Source organism: Mus musculus, chromosome 13 (assembly GCF_000001635.26).
Source record: "Mus musculus strain C57BL/6J chromosome 13, GRCm38.p6 C57BL/6J".
NCBI classification, from domain to species: Eukaryota; Metazoa; Chordata; class Mammalia; order Rodentia; family Muridae; genus Mus; species Mus musculus.
The window spans coordinates 48,652,461-48,668,955 of NC_000079.6; the positions used below are offsets into that span (position 1 = coordinate 48,652,461).

Consider the following 16,495-nt stretch of genomic DNA (forward strand, 5'->3'; position numbering starts at 1 on the left):
ACTGGTGAGCCGTAGCTTATCGGGGACCCCCTGAGTGAACCACGCGGAGCCGGGAATCAATGCAAAAAGCAAGAGGAATTTATTGTTCCAGTGCACTGGGATCGTCCCAGACCTGAAGGAGAGGCAGCAACACCCTGAGGTGTTTGGTGACTTTGGTGAGTTTTTATATGGTTTCCAGGGGTGGAATAGAGCATCAGCAACTAGGTACAATATGATTGGCAGAATAGTGCACCCTTTAAACTGATTGGTCTTTAGGGAATGAGGTAGGAAGGGCTTACTCAGCCTCTCCCTTCTGGCCTACATGCTCTCTGGGCTGTCTCTTCCAGGAGGGGTCCAGTGGAATTTTCCAATGGCTCTCAGCTAACATCTTCAGAAGAAGTAGGGATTGGCTACAGTAAAGTTGAAGCTAGCTCCACCTGGGTGGTGCCTTTATTCTCCAGACTTCCCTTCACGTCTTCTTGGGGCCTCTGAGAGTATCCAGTAAGAGAGGCTGAGATGTGTCACTGAAGCCTGCTAGGGAAGAAGAGGGTGAAGGTGGAGCTGTGTCAGAGGCAAGGCTGACACAACAGATGCCAGGCCAGGGGCCAAGCAGCTGTCTCAGGACCAAATTCTATGCACGCTCATCCTGCCTCCCAGAGCCCGGCCCAGCAAGTTAAAAACTATGGGAGCAGGAGGAACCAACAGATCTGATTGGCAGCTGCTGCTGGCCCACCTTGGTCTATAACTCCCTTGCTGGTAAGCTCTGCTACTTGATTGGGTGTCACTGCTGATCCAGCTCAGGACCTGCCTAGGTTAGAAACACTTCCCCCCTCTGGACAATGTCCCCCTCTGAGTAGTAATTTCTATGTTTGTTTGTTTCATTTGCTTTGATTTTCCTGTTTTTCCCCCCAGGCTGACTTTGAATTCCTTGCAATCCTCCTGCCTCATTCTCCAGAATATTGGATCACCACATCTAGCTTGTTGTCACTTTTAATCATAGTAAGATGGTACCCTGTCAATGCCACACAGTTCCTGCCCACACCTATCAGCCTGGCAAAAGGGATTCCCTGAGCAGTGGCAAACGTTTCAGAGACAGAGAGAGGTCTTGGCCCCTTGGTAAGCAGGCTCACTGATGTGGTGACTCTAAAGTTTGTTCCTGGTTGTTGATGACAGAGACCCAGCTGGGCATCCTGGCAGACAGGCTTCCTGCCCAGGATCTCAGAGGCTGTGGGCCAAGTGTCTGCCCTGCTGTGGTCTCTGCTCAGCCAATGAAGTGTCTTCTTCTGAGCTCACCTGGATAGGAGGCAGACTCTCTTCCTTACTGCAGGGTTCTGGCCATTAGCCTTCCCCCAGCCCCACTCCAAGTCCCCAAGAACATCTCGGACCTCAGGAAGGCCCTAAAGGCTTCTTAAAGCCATCGCCCAATTAGATCAATCCAAGTCAATTAGCTCCTTAGCTAATTACAAATTACATTTGCCATAAAGGTAGCACGGTGTGGACCGCGGCGGCAGTGCTTTACCTTGGTGGATTATGCAAGAAACGGACACCAGGGGGCGACCTTAGAGTTAGCCTGCCACACGGATCTCCCAGCTTCCATGGACCAGCAGCAAAAAATAGCAGAGCGAGGGAGCCAATGATTTTCCAAGGTAGAGTGAGTTTTGAATCCGAAGTGCAAAGATAGAATGTGTTTCCTTCTTCTGGCCCTCACGTTGCTTATCCTCTAGGAAAGGGACACACAGGTTAAAGAGCTTAAAGTAATATCGTTTCTAACCCCACTTATTCCTGTGCAAACAGAAGGGAATAATCAGGACTGTCAGGCACAAGCCACATAGTCTAGTGTGGCAGTCTTCATTCCCTAGACAGAGATGTGGTGGGACAGGGTAGATTCAAAAAGAAAAAAGGGGTGGGGTGGGTGGTGACTTGCCCACTAGAGAGGCCAGTACTCTGGGTATCTTGAGCCATGGCATCTTAGGATAACTAGCCTGCTGTATACAAGCTGCTTCCTGGGCCCTTGCAAGCCCTCCCTGTCCAATGGTCAGGTCCTGGAACTCAGGAAATGGAAGGGCTGATGCAGCCCATCTCCACTCAGCATGAGGTAAGGCCCATGGTGCTGGGTTCAGATCCAGAAGTGAAGCATGGAGTGTGGAGTAGAGCAGTAGAGACCTCTGGTCAGCTGGGGCTTCGAGGCTGAGCCTCAGTAGCTGGGGGGTGGGGGGGTGGGGTGAAGGAAGAGTGGGTGTGGAGTCAGAAGGTAGCACTGAAGTATCCTCAAGGGACTGCTGGTTCCAAAGCCAGCCCTGCTAACTCAAGCAAATGGGCCACCACTCCTCTATGCCTTCTGGTAGTCTCCTTGCTGGCAAATTAAAGGTAAAAATGTCCATCTCAGCTAGATGTGGTGGCGCACACCTATAATTCCAGTACTTGAGATGCTGAGGTGGAAGGATCACAAGTGGGAGGTCAGCCTGGGTTAAATATTGGGGGGTGAGGGCAGCTTCCTGGAGTAGAAGATATAAGACTAGATGAGACATCACGGGAACAGGGAAGGATTCAGGGCCTTGGAGGATAGATACCTTGTTGAAAAAGCCATGCTACCTCAGGTGCTTCTGGAAGTAACTTGGACTTCATGTTACACCATGCCACCTCTGTAGAAAGCTGTCTCCTGCCTTGCCATGCCCATAGCCTTGGGTCATCCTTGCAAGCTCCTAGGTCCACCTCAGCAGCTGGACTGTGTTCCCTGAGAGCAGATAAAATGTCATTTTCTTTCCATCGGAAGCGCCAGTGAGGCAGTACATGACCAGGGAAAGAAGATACTAGATTTTCTTTCTTTAAAAAAAAAAAGTTTGACTTAGGTTGCTGCAGCAATGGCTGAGGAGGTTAAGGGCCCTTGCTGCCCTTCCAGAAGACCCAGGGTTGGTCCCTGACACCCCACTCCACATGTTGTTTCACAACTATCTGTAACTAACTTTACAGGATCAGTTCAGATCCCCAGAATCCATATTAAAAAGTTAGGAATGGAGGTGCACACCTATAGCCCCAGTGCTGGGGGGAAAGAGATGGGACATGTGGGGATCACTGTACAAGTGGTCTTGCAAACAGGGGAGCCCCCAGGTTCAATAAGAGACCCTGTCACAAAATAAGATTCAGTTAAGTAGACAAAGACACACAATATTGCCCCTAGCCTCAACGTGTATCAGATGTGTACACCATCCACAAACACACGCACACACCACACACACACACACACACACACACACCGTTTTCCCACTCCTGGCTCCCGGCAACCCCTGCTCTGTTTGTTTCCACATGCTGGCCTCAAGCGGTCTGATTTTCCCTTTCCAGAGATGTCCCCAGTGAGTCTAGTTTAGACATAATGTGACCAGCAGAGGGCAGAAGAATCCTGGAAGATGAGGGGGTGGAGCAACGAGCCCGCTTTTGAGCGAAATTTCCTGGAAAAAGTCTCAACTGGCCTCACAACTATAAAAGCCACTCTTCTGCCATATTCTTCCCCTTTGCCTAGTCCTTGCAGAATTTGTCACTTGGCAGCTGCAAAGGCTCAGGGCTTGGGAAACCCCAGCAAGTCCGGGCCACAGCCTCCTGTCCATCCATGTATCAGCAGCTGGAGAGGATTTAGATGGAACTGAGGGAGATGGGAAAGGATGTAGCCAGGGTGGGAACTCTCTCCCCTGGGGTGGCCTTCCCTGACACTGATGCTCCAAGTCACTGGGCTCTCAGAGGACTGTAAGGTCTGCCACTGAAGGGGATGGGTACCCGGGCACCCCATCACAAGGAGTGTGCAGGGTAAATGACTCGGCTCCAAAGACTTGTGTGAGACTGACTGAGGAGATGACTGTGTAGCTGGACTGACCTGTAATCCCAGGACTTGGGAGCTGGAGGAAGAGGATCAGGAGTTTAAGACTAGCCTTGGCTACATAGTACAGAATTGCCTGTGCTATATAAGACACAAACAGAGTGGGATGGAAAGGAAAAAATAAATAAAAAGAGATATCAGGAGGGAGGCACAGGCGGGTGAGTTCCTCAAGTTCAAAGCCAGCCTGGTCTACATAGGGAGACCCACCCCCACCCCCATCTCAGGAAACTTAAAAAAGGAAAGAGAATGAGACAGAGAGAGAGAGAGAGAGAGAGAGAGAGAGAGAGAGCTGCATTTTATTCAGTTAAGGGTTTGGGTATGGTATTGGTATTCCCATTTTAAACTGATGAAAATGTAGGAACATTTTAAATTGCTGGGGGGAAAAAAAACAGAGACAGGCTGAGGAGATGGCTCTTGTGACACTCAGGGTGCCACCAAACAAACAGGTGCTTCTCTCAGTGGTGAGGGGACAACTAAACACATTTTAAAGCTACAGTAACCCAGAGAGAGAGAGACAGAGACAGAGACAGAGACAGACAGAGAGAGACAGAGACAGACAGAGAGAGACAGAGACAGAGAGACAGAGACAGAGAGTTGCAGTCTGAAGATGGATTATAGCCCAAAAAATTGGTGAACGGCCATTCCCCGCCTGATTTCATAAGGTAGTCATGCTGGAAATTGAGCTCACACTTTTCAGTGGTGGGAAAAAAATCAAGATGGGAATACTGTTTCATGATGTGAAGATTGTGTCAAAGTTAAATTTCAGGGCACACAGATGAAGTTGGACTGGAGCAGAGCCACGTGACCTGAAACAGTCAACACATGACCGAAAAAGCATGAGGTTTGTACTTGTCTATATTCTTACAGTAAAAGTAAAAGGCGTTTGGTCCCTGGTGGAGGCTGTTAAGAGTGGGCAGAAACATCTTCAAGAGAGACACACCCCACCCCATCCCTCATGCCCTCATACCCCAGTCCTAGTTGGAGTCAGAGGCCTGAGGATCAGGAGCCTAGAACCCATCTCAGTAACAGCAAATTCAAATTTGAGGCCAACCTGGGCTACAATGAGACTATTTATAAACAAACAAACAAACAAACACCTGTCTCTTTGGGTTTTTGTTTGTTTGCTTGCTTGTGTTGTTTGTTCATCATTTGGGGAGAACATTTGGGGGGAGGGAGGTCCTGGGTGCTCAGTGAGGTCACCTGTGGGTATTTGTGACATGTGATCAGTTAAGCCTGGCCTTTAAGACCATTCCTGGCGCCATAGTGAATTTGAGGCCACCCAGAGCTACACAAAACTCGAACACAGAAAAATACCATGTGAGGAGAGAGGGCGGAAAAGCACAGAACATGCAGAGGTGGCAGTAGCCGATACCCTCACTACATGCCAGTTCAGAAAACAGACAGGAGCAAGGTAGCCTGGATTCATGGTAGGAGGCTGGTCTTGGGGACTTACATCTGAAGAATATGGTGGCTGTATCTTCTCCATGCCCCTGGGAGGACCCAAATCCCTTCTGAGGCAAAAGCATCACCAGAGCTGACAATGTCCTCCTGAGGGAGTGGAAGGAAAGAGCCTCGCAAAGCTGCCCAGCTCTGCTGCTCTCACCCGTTTGAGTTTCCTGACAAGCCTTGTATTTGGAGCGCTGTCAGGGAGGACCAGGGACTCCTCCCACGAATGCAGTGCAGCTAAAGAGCTCGTGGGATAGCGTCTAGATAGATTCCGGTCTGTCTCACCACCGCTGACTCCTCATGGTGCTCAGGCTAGAATGAGACCCTACCCCATAAACAAGCCAGAAACCCCTCCAAGGGCTCTGTAGATTTAATTCCTTACTAGAAGCATTAAAGATCAGGGTGTCTGCAACGGGTGCCACAGGCCTTTGTGACTGCCTCTACCTTAGCTGTTAGAAATAATGGGGGAACTATGATTTAGCGATCCCGGGCGGGCGGGGGGGGGGGGGACGACAGAAAGGCGCAAGGGATCCTGTGCTAGAGTTGGGGAGATAAGAAGAGGGAGAAATGGGTGAATGGGAAATTGAAAAAAAAAAAAAACAAAAGGAAGAGAGTAAAAAGAGGGTCGTCTTCCATCCCGACATTTCTTACTATCTTCCAGCTGCCACCACTCTGGTGCCTCTTCTTTTCTGCAGCAAAAACTTTTCTGCAAGGCCAGTCTGCGGTTTTTAAATTTAACCAGGACTTTGGCAGAATCCCGGGTGCGAGCCAGGCGGCCAGAGCGGGTGGCGGGGCACCTGCCCACAAAGGGCTTGGAAGCGTTGCCTCAAGACTGTCAGTCACCACGACGGTCATCTCTTTACCCAAAGGGACAGGAATCTTGCAGTCCCCAGCCTGCACTCTGCGCGGAGTTCAGAATCTCTGTTGGCCCGGGCTCCCAGGTTCTGCATTCGCTGTCCAGTGGAGCCACATCACCACGCGAGCCACGGAGCCGGAGCCGCAGTCAGCGACCACTGTCTTGGGAGTGACCTGGTTCTCACCTCTAGTCTGGGGTCGCACCGGAAGCCGCTAAAGGCAGGGGTGGGTGTGAAACACCAGCGAAGAATCGCCAGGAACCTTGACCATCAACAACCGGTTCCTTGGAGAGCGCTATGGATATATCTTAACTCAAAATTCCAAAGGAAATCACACATTGTTAAACAACAACCCCCAAGGACACAAAGGAACCAATCTCAAAGATCGTATCTGCAAAGGCACTGTCACGCAAAATGCATTTCGACTTCCAAGCTCCGGGAAGAGTCAGGAAAGACTCAAAACGAAAGTCCACAAGGATATCGAACTACCCATAATGAAACAGTTACAGAGACCGGCTCTCCAACGAAAGGCAACTTAGATGTGATCTGTGAGTGTGGGGACCGCGTATTTTTATAATCTCGACGGTTTTGTGTATTGAAGCCAAACTGATGACCTCTTTCTAGCAAAGTGCAGGGCGCAGACGGCAGCCTGCCCAGATCACACGTTGCCCTCCAGGTCCAGGCGATGGTCATCTGAGTTGAAACGTATTCCGTGCTGAAGGCCACCCGCCAAGGCCACCACCGCAAACCTGCCTGGAGAGGCAGGCTTAAAACACCCTAGTTGGGGCTCTCCAGGGTGTTTGTTCCTGGAAAGAAGACCCAGAGCGCTGCTCTGGGGCGAACGAACTTAGTGGGGCTTAGAGCTTACTGTAAACTGGGGACGGTTTCCGGAAAGTTGTTTGGCCCACAGAAGTTTTAAGAAATCTTCCTTCCAGACACCCGGGGTCCCAAATTCAATTTGCTGAATGAGATACAGATCGGTTGCAAGTGGGAAAGTAGACAAAAAAGAAATCTTCAAGGTTTAGGGAGGCTTGGAGGGGAGCCCCACTTAGAAGCCCCCTGAGGCTGGTGGCTGAACTGGCTTTGGGTTGCTCCATCTGCTTAGTGGCATAAGGGACTACCACTTCCCGGTTAGATTGCCTGCAGAATTCCTTCCCTCTTGGAGGTGCTTTGGAAAGAAACTGCAGCTGGAAGCGGTGCGCGTTGAAACCTCACATCCCTGCTCTGGGGTTCAGCTGTGACCCATCCCTCCCTTCTAACCTGCCACAGCCAGCTGAAGCCCCGGGGTCTTCCGGGTTCGCAAGTGGGAAATGGGACGGGTTCCGCGTACAAGGGTCCCCTCTTGGCGGAAGAAACTGCGCCAAGGATCTCCTGCGGCCTGGAGTCCTTCGTTGCTGGGCCACCCGGGAGGGTGGCTGGCCTGGGACGCTGAGGTCACCTTTTCCACCGTGCCTGCCTCTCCCAGAGCGGCCAGTTTCCGGGATTTTAGTTTAGGCGACAGGCGGGAGGCCCTGGCGGGCTTTAGGCTTAGGACTCAGTGGCTGCGCCTCTAGTGGGGACTTCCCTTCGTCCTGTGCCGTCCAAGTGGAAGGGGGAACCCCTTTCCTTGTGAACTAACCCCTTTCCAGCCAGCCAATGCAGAATTCCTAAACAAAGGATCCCTGAAGCCATTTCTTCGCAATTTTTTTTTCGCCTAAAAGGGGTTTATTCGCAGGTTTGCTTTAGGGTCCCTCTGGACTTTGAGAAGAATGTAGTTTGAAAAGGATGCGTCAGGGGCTCGAGCTTAAAGAGGGCATGGGGCATCGGGGCATAGCCTGGCTCTGAGCCTTTGGTGCCAGGCTAAGCTTTTAGTCCTTGGGGCTTCATTCCCAGCAGGCAGGAATCACTGCAGGCATTCGGCCTGGGCGGCTTGAAACAGTCCTGGCCAGCGTCCAAGGAGCTGGAGGGTGTGTGTGGGAGGGGGAGAGGCGCACCTGTGGAATGGAGTGGGGGTGGGGTCTCTTTCTAGAATTAAGACCTTCATGCCAGAAAAAAATGAGCCTCCTCTGTTCAGCTTGACCTTAAACTCCTTCCTGGCAATAAAAACAGAGCTGTTGACTGGATATCGACAATAGGAATGAGTGGTCTTGGTAGCTCAGACCCATTTCCAGGATCAACCTTGCGTTTTGGGGAAACCTGGCTGAAATTGGAAGGAAGGCGCATAGTGTTCAAATACAGGGTGGCTTCTGTCGGGATCAAAATCAGAGAAGATAGGATGGGAGCTGGCTGGGACTCCTCCCCAGTAGAACCCATTCCAAGCTATACTCCTTCCGATGCCCAAGAGGAAGTGGAGGGGCCTGATGTTGAGCCCTCCAGGGATGGACAGAGTGGAAGCAGTATAGGCAGAAAGGCCTTTGTTCTGGTATAGGTATGGTACCTAGAAAGCCGCTTCTACTCACTGGAATGCCTGAACCAGTCCTTGGATTGAGTTGTATTGAGAAAGGAGGTTGTTGGCCAAGATTCCTATGTCCTGAGTAGACACCGACTTTCCTTTCTGTTCAGTGGGAAGATGCCCATTGCCACTCTGTCTCTGATATGTGTGCGGGTGGTCTTAGTGGGTCCTGTATCACCCTTCTAAAGAGTTATTTTGGTTACCTGATTATCCCCTTTCAGGAGTCTAAAGCAACGGGAAGCCACTAAAGACTGCTTCCCTTCAGTCCTGATGGTGGTCTCCTGACTCAGAAAGTCGCTGCACATTTGGCTGAGCTGTAGCAATGAGCTTTGGGGGGGGGGGGTCTGCATCTCAGCAGAACATTTGGAAAGATGCCCTTTGTCCCCTTCCCAGGCTCAATGGTCAAAGGCTATTGGTCATTTCTTAGTGTCCCGGATGCTACAGTCCAGTAGGCTTCTGAGCCCTCCACCCCAACCCCGTCAGCAGGCAGAAGAAATTATTTCAACTTGGAGAGTTGGGATATAGTGTGATGAACTCAGTTTCCCAGCAGTGAGGGCTTAGGCTCTGTGGAGAGCATTCGTGGGAAGTAGGAGTGGCTTAAAACATGGAGTCCAGTCTAGGAAGGCTGGACAGGGTGGAGACAGAACCCAAGACTCCTGAGAGAGGCAGATAGGAAATACAGCAAGTCCTCTCCTAGCCTCCTGAGGACACCCTACCCTTCTTGCTACCCCTGAACAGCTGGCATGGGTCACCCTGGGTATAGAAAAGTCTCACCTTCCATCCCCACAAACTCCCTGGAGCCAAGAGTCAAGTCTTCCAGACTTGAGACAGCTCAGAAACTGTCAGTGCCAAGACTCAAAGAGGCACACTCAACAGAGGTTAATTTGGGGAGAGAAAAAGAGAATGATCTAACAGCCCCATCTTTAGTCCTGTGAGAGACTGGAGGCTCAGAGATGGAGCTAGGTCCCCAGACTCTCAGAGTATTCCATGATCCCCTGCCTCAAAGTTCATCCAGTGACAGTCTTTCCCCTTTTTATTCATCTGCCCTTATTCTATCCCTTGCTCTAAGTAAACATAACTCAGCCCACTAAGTCTGGTGGTTGCCAGAGAAAATGTGTCCAGGTAAGCTTAAATTAGAAATTTAGGTAAATCCTAGTTGGAGAATCTTTTTTTTTTTCTCCCAGGGTAGCTTCAGAGATTTGAGATCAAAATGGTAAACTGAGGTTGGGGTGGACAGGGAAGGGGGGGAAGTGGTGCACAGGCATGGTCACCACCCTGCGAGTTACACCCCGGTGTATTGCACTGGATCCCTACAGCATCTCGCAGACCTGGGAAAGCTGTTTAAGGCTACCCCTTTCCCAGCTTGGCTTTTGCCCCTCCTCCTCACCACCACTCCAGCCCCTCCCCATCCCACCCAGTCCGCTGGCCTTGCTGCTGTGCCCTCCCCGTGCCCTCCTGCACCTCTGGGGCTCTCTCCTCTCTACGTCTCGGCGCACTCACGTCTAAGAGGCGTCTTGGACACCTTCACATCACTGCCTAGGATCCTGCGTGGTCCTTGCTGTCTGTCTTCAGACTTTTTCACGCCTCTCATTCAAGATCCTCGGTTTGCCCATCTCCGCAGTGTCCTATCCTCAGGGCTGTCCTCTTGGGCGAGCTCTCCTCTTTTTCCCTTGGTCCCGGCCTGCGAGCCCCTATCCCGGGCTCTTTCCCTCCTTCCCTCCTCTCAACCTCCTTTCCTCCCTCCTGGGTCCCTCCCTCCGGCTGGGCCTAGTGGGTGGGGGGCGGCAGCGCGGGGCGGGGCGGGGCAGGGCGGGCGGGGCAAGGCAGTGACGCGGGGCTGGCCAGGCTAGAGGCGCGGCGGCGCGGGGCGGGGACGCAGTCCCGGGTCCGACTGGCCGAGCCCCGCGCGCCCCGCCCGCGCCCTGCGCCTCCGCCCGGCCAGCCGGCGGGGGAGGGGGCATGAGCCGGCGCCCGCGCGCCGCCGCGAGCTGCGGGCCGGCCTAGAGCCCCGCGCGGGCCCCGCGCCGGAGCTTAGCCGCCGTCGCTTCCTAGCCGCGGGCGCATCCCCGGGAGCCGCGATGCAGCGGCCAGGGGAGCCGGGAGCCGCGCGCTTCGGTCCGCCCGAGGGCTGTGCGGATCACCGACCGCATCGCTACCGCAGCTTCATGATCGAAGAGATCCTCACTGAGCCTCCGGGGCCCAAGGGCGCAGCGCCCGCGGCCGCCGCTGCCGCCGCGGGCGAGCTGCTCAAGTTCGGCGTACAGGCGCTGCTGGCCGCCCGGCCCTTCCACAGCCACCTGGGTACGTGCAGCGGCCGCCGCGCAGAGGACTGGGCTTGGCGGGCGGGTGGGAGTCGGAGACCTGGGGTTGTCCGTAATTCATCCTCTTTCTCCCCTGTTTCTGGAGCGACCTGGGATGCAGCTCAGCGCAGGCCCGAGGCACCTACCTCTCTTCGCGCACTCCAACGGGAAAGTGGAGGGTGCGAGCAATGAGCTAGGCAGAAACCAGGCCTTGTGTCCTCGCGTCAGACCAGAAGAGAGTTTGTCTTCTGCTTCAGGGCGGCTTCGAGTTTTTTCGAATCGGGTGATAGGCGAGGCCAGGAGCCAGAGACCGCATCCCTATGGTTGCTACAAAATCAATCTACCGAGCACTCTGGATCAAAATGACTTCAAACCAGGGGAAGCCTGAGTTTCGCGGTAGGGTTGGCTGGGCATAACAGTAGCTGCCCAGACTGGGAAAGCTCTGGAGAAGAGGGTCGTGTCGCATAGTGTTGGATGCCCAAGCCATCCAGGAGCCTTTCAGAACCCCGTGCTTTCCAGTCAGCAACCGACCGAGGCCTGTGCTGCGGCCAGGGTCTCCGTAGGCCTTGTTTGAGGGAAAGAGGCCTGGTTGTGATCCGCTGCCCAGTTGGTCCTTCCATCCCGAGATCTGCTGGGCTTTCGTGCGTCTTGAAGCACTTGCTCAGATCTTTTCTGTCTCCGTCTTGTCTCTTGGGAGATTGTGAGGCAGTCTGCCCTGTACTGCATCTCGGCTTAGGGCTTAGTGACTCTCTTTGGTTGACCTCCTTCCTAGCCTTTTGGTAAAGTGGATCTGTCTCCCCTCTACCTCTCCCCCTCCGCAAGATTCTCTTCCCACTTCCTGCTATGTTTTCTATGCTCCCCTTACCCTGATGGTTCTCAGCCAGGCAGATCCATCCTTTCCAGTATCTCTTTTAGGAGAAGCCTACCAGGAAAGGAAGCGTCCAATATAGACTCCAGCTCAGCTAGCGGCCTCCGGAACCGGCCCCAGATTCTGTCCAGTCTTGGTAGCAGCCAGTCCAGTTTGCCTCTTTGATGTTCATCTGGTTCACAGCCTCTCTGCTGCCGTTCACTATAAAAGGACTCTGTTGTTGGCAATTCGTTTGAAGCGGGCAAACAGCCGATTTAGGGCTAAAGAACATGGAGAGGTCTTCATGCTTCTTGGGGGGAGGGGGTCTGAACAGAGGAAACAAGAAAGACAATTTTCAGGTTCAAAGGATGCTTTGGTGACCCTTTCCTCGCCAATGTCCAAGCCTCAGCCAGTGATGTAGGTACAGCGCCCAGAAAAACAAATGCTCACATTCCACAACGTTCTTTTCCCAATGCAAAAGCTCCCCCACCCCCGCCCCCGCTTCCAAATTCACCCGTTTCTTCTTAGTTTCTCTTTTTCACGAAAGGCATACTCTATGTCCTCGGAGCAGCGAACTTGCTCTAAAGCATCCTGAAATCTCGGAGCCTACTGGCTCATGGGGACTCCAAAAAAGAGCAAAGGATGCGAGGGATACTCTTTTCTAGACTCCTCGGGATAGCTACCTGAAGGAGGGTCGCCCAGGATGCTGGGTTTAAATCCCCAGGGAGTGGCTGGTTCGGGCTCCCAAACGCAGCAAAGCGCTGTGGCGTGGGAGGCTGGAATCCAGTTCACCCAGATCTTTCTCTCTTCTCTCTCTCCCCTTCTCTCTTTGCTCTGTAGCGGTGCTGAAGGCTGAGCAGGCCGCAGTGTTCAAGTTCCCACTGGCGCCGCTCGGCTGCTCCGGGCTGGGCTCGGCGTTGTTGGCCGCCGGGCCTGGGATGCCCGGCCCCGCAGGCGCATCGCACCTGCCGCTGGAGCTGCAACTCCGCGGGAAGCTGGAAGCAGCTGGCTCTGGTGAACCTGGCGCGAAAGCCAAGAAAGGACGCCGGAGTCGCACCGTATTCACTGAGCTGCAGCTGATGGGGCTGGAGAAACGCTTCGAGAAGCAGAAGTACCTCTCTACCCCTGACAGGTAGTGCCGGGCAAGACTGGGCTCGAGGGAAGGGTAGGCAGGTGGTGGCCTGACCCGCTGAGGGTGTGCGTTACTCTTTCCAGAATAGATCTAGCTGAGTCCCTGGGCCTGAGCCAGTTACAGGTGAAGACGTGGTATCAAAATCGGAGGATGAAATGGAAGAAAATAGTAAGTGTGGCTGGTGGCTTCCTGCGGGCTGGGGTTTCCTGGGCTTTGTCCTTGGTGTCCTCCAAGAAATACCTTCCCGCCCTCCTCACACTAAGACTTCTGCCCATCCCATCCCGTGAACTGCTGTGTCTGCTTGGGTTCATTAGGACAGAACCCCCATCCCCGGCACCTCCTGGCAGCTTCTAACTCCTCCATCTTCCGCTCGTTCTCCTCAGCAGTTCTTTAAACCTCCACCGTTTCTTTAGGGCCTAGAGTCACTGTGATGCCGTGGTTGGGCCCTGGGCATCCGGTGGTCCTTGATCGGATTCTTTCCTCACCTAGTACTGTTCATTCACGGAACAGGTGCTGCAAGGTGGCGGCCTGGAGTCCCCCACCAAGCCCAAGGGACGGCCCAAGAAGAACTCCATCCCCACGAGCGAGCAGCTCACGGAGCAAGAGCGTGCCAAGGAGACAGAGAAGCCAGCGGAGACGCCGGGCGAGCCCAGCGACCGAAATTGCGAGGACTGAGCGTCGCCGAGGATGCGGCTGGCGCGGTCGGCGGGGACCCAGGAGCTGGCCCTTCCGCGTCCATGCCGTTTGCTTTCTAATCATTTCATTACTACTTTGAATGCGGACAATTAAGGGCCAGACAAGGAAGGACACAGGCCCGGAAGCCAATCCCAGGTGTCAGCGAGCTTCTGTCCCCAGTCTGGGAGACTTGTGTCCAGCGTGGCCGAAGCTTCTGGTCTTTCTCGGACCTCCGCAGTGTGCGGCGCTCCACGCTCATTCACGCCCCGCTCCTTGCCCACACTTTTATCCCCGGCCTCCAGCCGGCCTTCTGGGCCCGGACACCGGCAGGCACACACTTACTTCCGCGCCTTGGGGACCCCGCCACCGGGTGCAGGTCCCTATGGCCCTGCCCTGCAGAGCAGAGTCGTCTCTAGCAGATCAGCTGATACCTGGCCTCCCCATGTCGCTGAGGCTTCTACCCCTCTCTTACAAAGACGGTGACTCTTTTTTCCAATAAAATATTTTATGACACAGTGGGGGACTTGATAGCGGGCTTCCGAATTCGTGAGGGATAGAGGGGCCATGAGGTAGGAAATTGCAAGCGGTGCCTACTGGTTACCTACTGGCCCAAGCACTGCAGTTACTTAGGTATTAACCCTGAGTGTGAGGGGCCAGTATAGACTCTCCCTTCCCAGGTGTGGGGTTCCTGGAGGGGGGGGCACCATCAGAGATATCAGTCAGCCACCATTTCAGAAGTGTCCCAGAGCTCTGAGTTGATTAGGTCTCCTGGAACTTCCTTAGGAAGTCCCTGATCAGTTCTTTTGATGCTCCCAACCAAAAAGGTCTCAGTTGGGGTTTTTTTTTTTGGGGGGGGTGATCATATGACATTCCGTCTCTGTGTTTGGTGTTTGGGGGTCATGGTGACCACCTGTTTACTAGCTAAAGCTCAGAAAGGGAGTACAACTTGACCATGCCGTTTTTTGTTTTTGCTTTTTTGGGGTTTTTTTTGTTTTTGTTTTTGTTTTTGTTTTTGTTTTTTTGGACACATTATCATTCGAAGTCATGTCCTTTCGTGTCCCCAAAATGCTGTAGGCTTTGTGATTTGGTTTTGGGTTTGGATTTTGGTAGTCCTTACTTTAAAACAAGGTCTCACGTCCTTATCCTCACTGCCCTGGAACTTGCTATGTAGACTAGGTTAGTCTTGAACTCAGAGTGTGGCCTGCCTCTGCCTCCCAAATGATGGGATTAAAACACACACACACACACACACACACACACACACACACACACACACACACAGTAAGGCTTTTAAGTTTAAGAATGTGGTAGTCACCTGTGTTGGTGGTTATCCTCTTTATTTTTAAAATATTGTATTTTCCTGTGAGTGAGTGTGTGTGTGTGTGTGTGTGTGTGTGTGTGTGTGTGTGTGTGTGTGGTGGAGTGGGTATGTGCACCTGAGTGCAGCTGCGGGGCAGGGCTAGAGAAATCCAGAGTCCCTGGGAGCTGGAGTAGGGGCAGTTGTGAGCCGAGGGATACAAGGGGTACAAGGGACATGGATGCTGGGATGCAGCATTTGGGGATTCTGCAAGATCAGCATTGGAGCTCTCAAGTGCTCTTCTGCCTCTCCAGCTCCAGACTTTCTATGTCTGCTTAGATGCTCCCTTCCTAGAACCCAGTTTACACTGCTCCTTGCAATTTCCAGCGTCGTGGTCTGGAGAAACTAAAACTCATGTTTTGTGAGGGCTTTGTAAGAAGTTTCTTTTGGCATCCCAGTCCTGCTAGGTTTGTGAGAGACCAGCTCTGCTTTGGGCTCTTAATTCAGCCTCACAAACAGCCCGAGGAAGGCTGCAACCCTGACCACCTAGAGGAGTGTGTGTGTGTGTGTGTGTGTGTATGTGTGTGTGTGTGTGTGTGTGTATGTGTGTGTGTGTGTGTGTGTGTGTGTGTGTGATACTGTGCCCCTCTAATTCCTTCCGGTCCCAGATTAGCTCACCCCAGCAGTGTTATTAAGAAATATTCTTGTAGCAGGCCCTAGCAGTTATTTGGGCTGATCCTTACAGCTCAAAAGGAAGGTGACCAGAAGGCCTGGGTGACTGAAGGTCCAGCTTTTTCTCCATCAGCGGTGCCAAACTATAGAAGGGTAGAACCCATTAGGTTGCCCGCAGATGGGTATGGGGGGGGGGGGTTCTAACTCAATCAGTTAGGTTCCTGTAGAGTCCCCTTATTTTACTAAATTTGAAGAAACCAATCTTATGCAAATTGTTTGTTAAGTGCATCTAAGGCTTCCTCAGGGACGCTCCTCACTGGCTGCTGAGGAGCTGAGGGCCACAGGCAGAGTTGAAACTCAAGAGTCAAAGCAAATTTCAGAGTGCAGCGCCCTCCACACACAGATGAGGAACCTGACCCCGGTTCTCCAGGTATCGGTGGGTCGTTAGAGGCAAGCTGGGTCTCAAAAAGCGGCTGCTTCTTTATCCCAATGAAGAAGGAGGTGCCAAGGTTTCGTCGCTGTCTGCGCGGCAGTGCTCCCAGCATACGTTAGAATCAGATAGCTCAAACACAAAACAGAGCCACAGAGTCAGGGAAGAGAGAAAGTAACGCTCTTTCTTTCGCGGGCAGATAAGACTTTTCTTGCTTGGGAGAATACCGGAGACTCGATGGAGACTTCCAGGCAGGTGGCTAGAGGAGGGGAGAAGTCCGGGGGTGGGGGGGTAGGAAGCCAGGGTTCGCGGTAAAGGGGAGCCCTACGGCGATGGTTTGTGTGCCACCGGCTGGGGGGGGGCACAGCTGAGGGCCCCTCCTTGCCTTCATTGACCACGCCCCTCACTCCAGGCGGGCGTTTTGGGGGAAGAGAAGGTCCCCTTCTCATTCCTCCTGGAACCTTGCCACAAAAGTCAATTTTCGGCCCCCAAGGTCCTGGGAAACAAACCTCAGAAATATCGCAGGCGGCTGCGGGCCCGGGTGGTGTTTCACGAAGCCCTCTG

General features: G+C 53.1%; 1 protein-coding gene and 1 long non-coding RNA gene across 5 annotated transcripts; one reads left to right on the forward strand and one right to left on the reverse strand.

The window, feature by feature from the left end:
- Positions 1–261: 261 nt before the first annotated feature.
- Gm36606 lies at positions 262–10,332 on the reverse strand. Of its 4 annotated transcripts, XR_382335.3 has the most exons (5): positions 10,079–10,332; positions 5,301–5,395; positions 2,550–2,713; positions 1,499–1,699; positions 262–510 (listed from the first exon to the last, which is right to left on the reverse strand). It is a non-coding gene; the product is annotated as a predicted gene, 36606 (long non-coding RNA). The 4 variants fall into 4 exon arrangements; XR_382336.3 differs by lacking the exon at positions 5,301–5,395 and having other exon boundaries at positions 2,572–2,713; XR_382333.3 differs by lacking the exon at positions 5,301–5,395.
- Positions 10,333–10,575: 243 nt separating this feature from the next.
- Barx1 (BarH-like homeobox 1) lies at positions 10,576–14,047 on the forward strand. The gene is made up of 4 exons (NM_007526.4): positions 10,576–10,879; positions 12,566–12,857; positions 12,941–13,025; positions 13,368–14,047. The coding sequence occupies exons 1-4, from the start codon at positions 10,657–10,659 to the stop codon at positions 13,530–13,532; spliced, it is 765 nt and encodes a 254-aa protein (NP_031552.2). The 5' UTR covers positions 10,576–10,656; the 3' UTR covers positions 13,533–14,047.
- The last annotated feature ends 2,448 nt before the right edge of the window (positions 14,048–16,495 follow it).

What these genes read in the sequence shown, in the direction of transcription:
- Barx1 (NM_007526.4), top strand. Translation starts at nt 10,657, where the DNA reads ATGCAGCGGCCAGGGGAGCCGGGAGCCGCGCGCTTCGGTCCGCCCGAG. An exon ending in TACCTCTCTACCCCTGACAG is followed by an intron (nt 12,858 to 12,940) that starts GTAGTGCCGGGC and finishes TACTCTTTCCAG; the next exon opens with AATAGATCTAGCTGAGTCCC. An exon ending in GGATGAAATGGAAGAAAATA is followed by an intron (nt 13,026 to 13,367) that starts GTAAGTGTGGCT and finishes TTCACGGAACAG; the next exon opens with GTGCTGCAAGGTGGCGGCCT.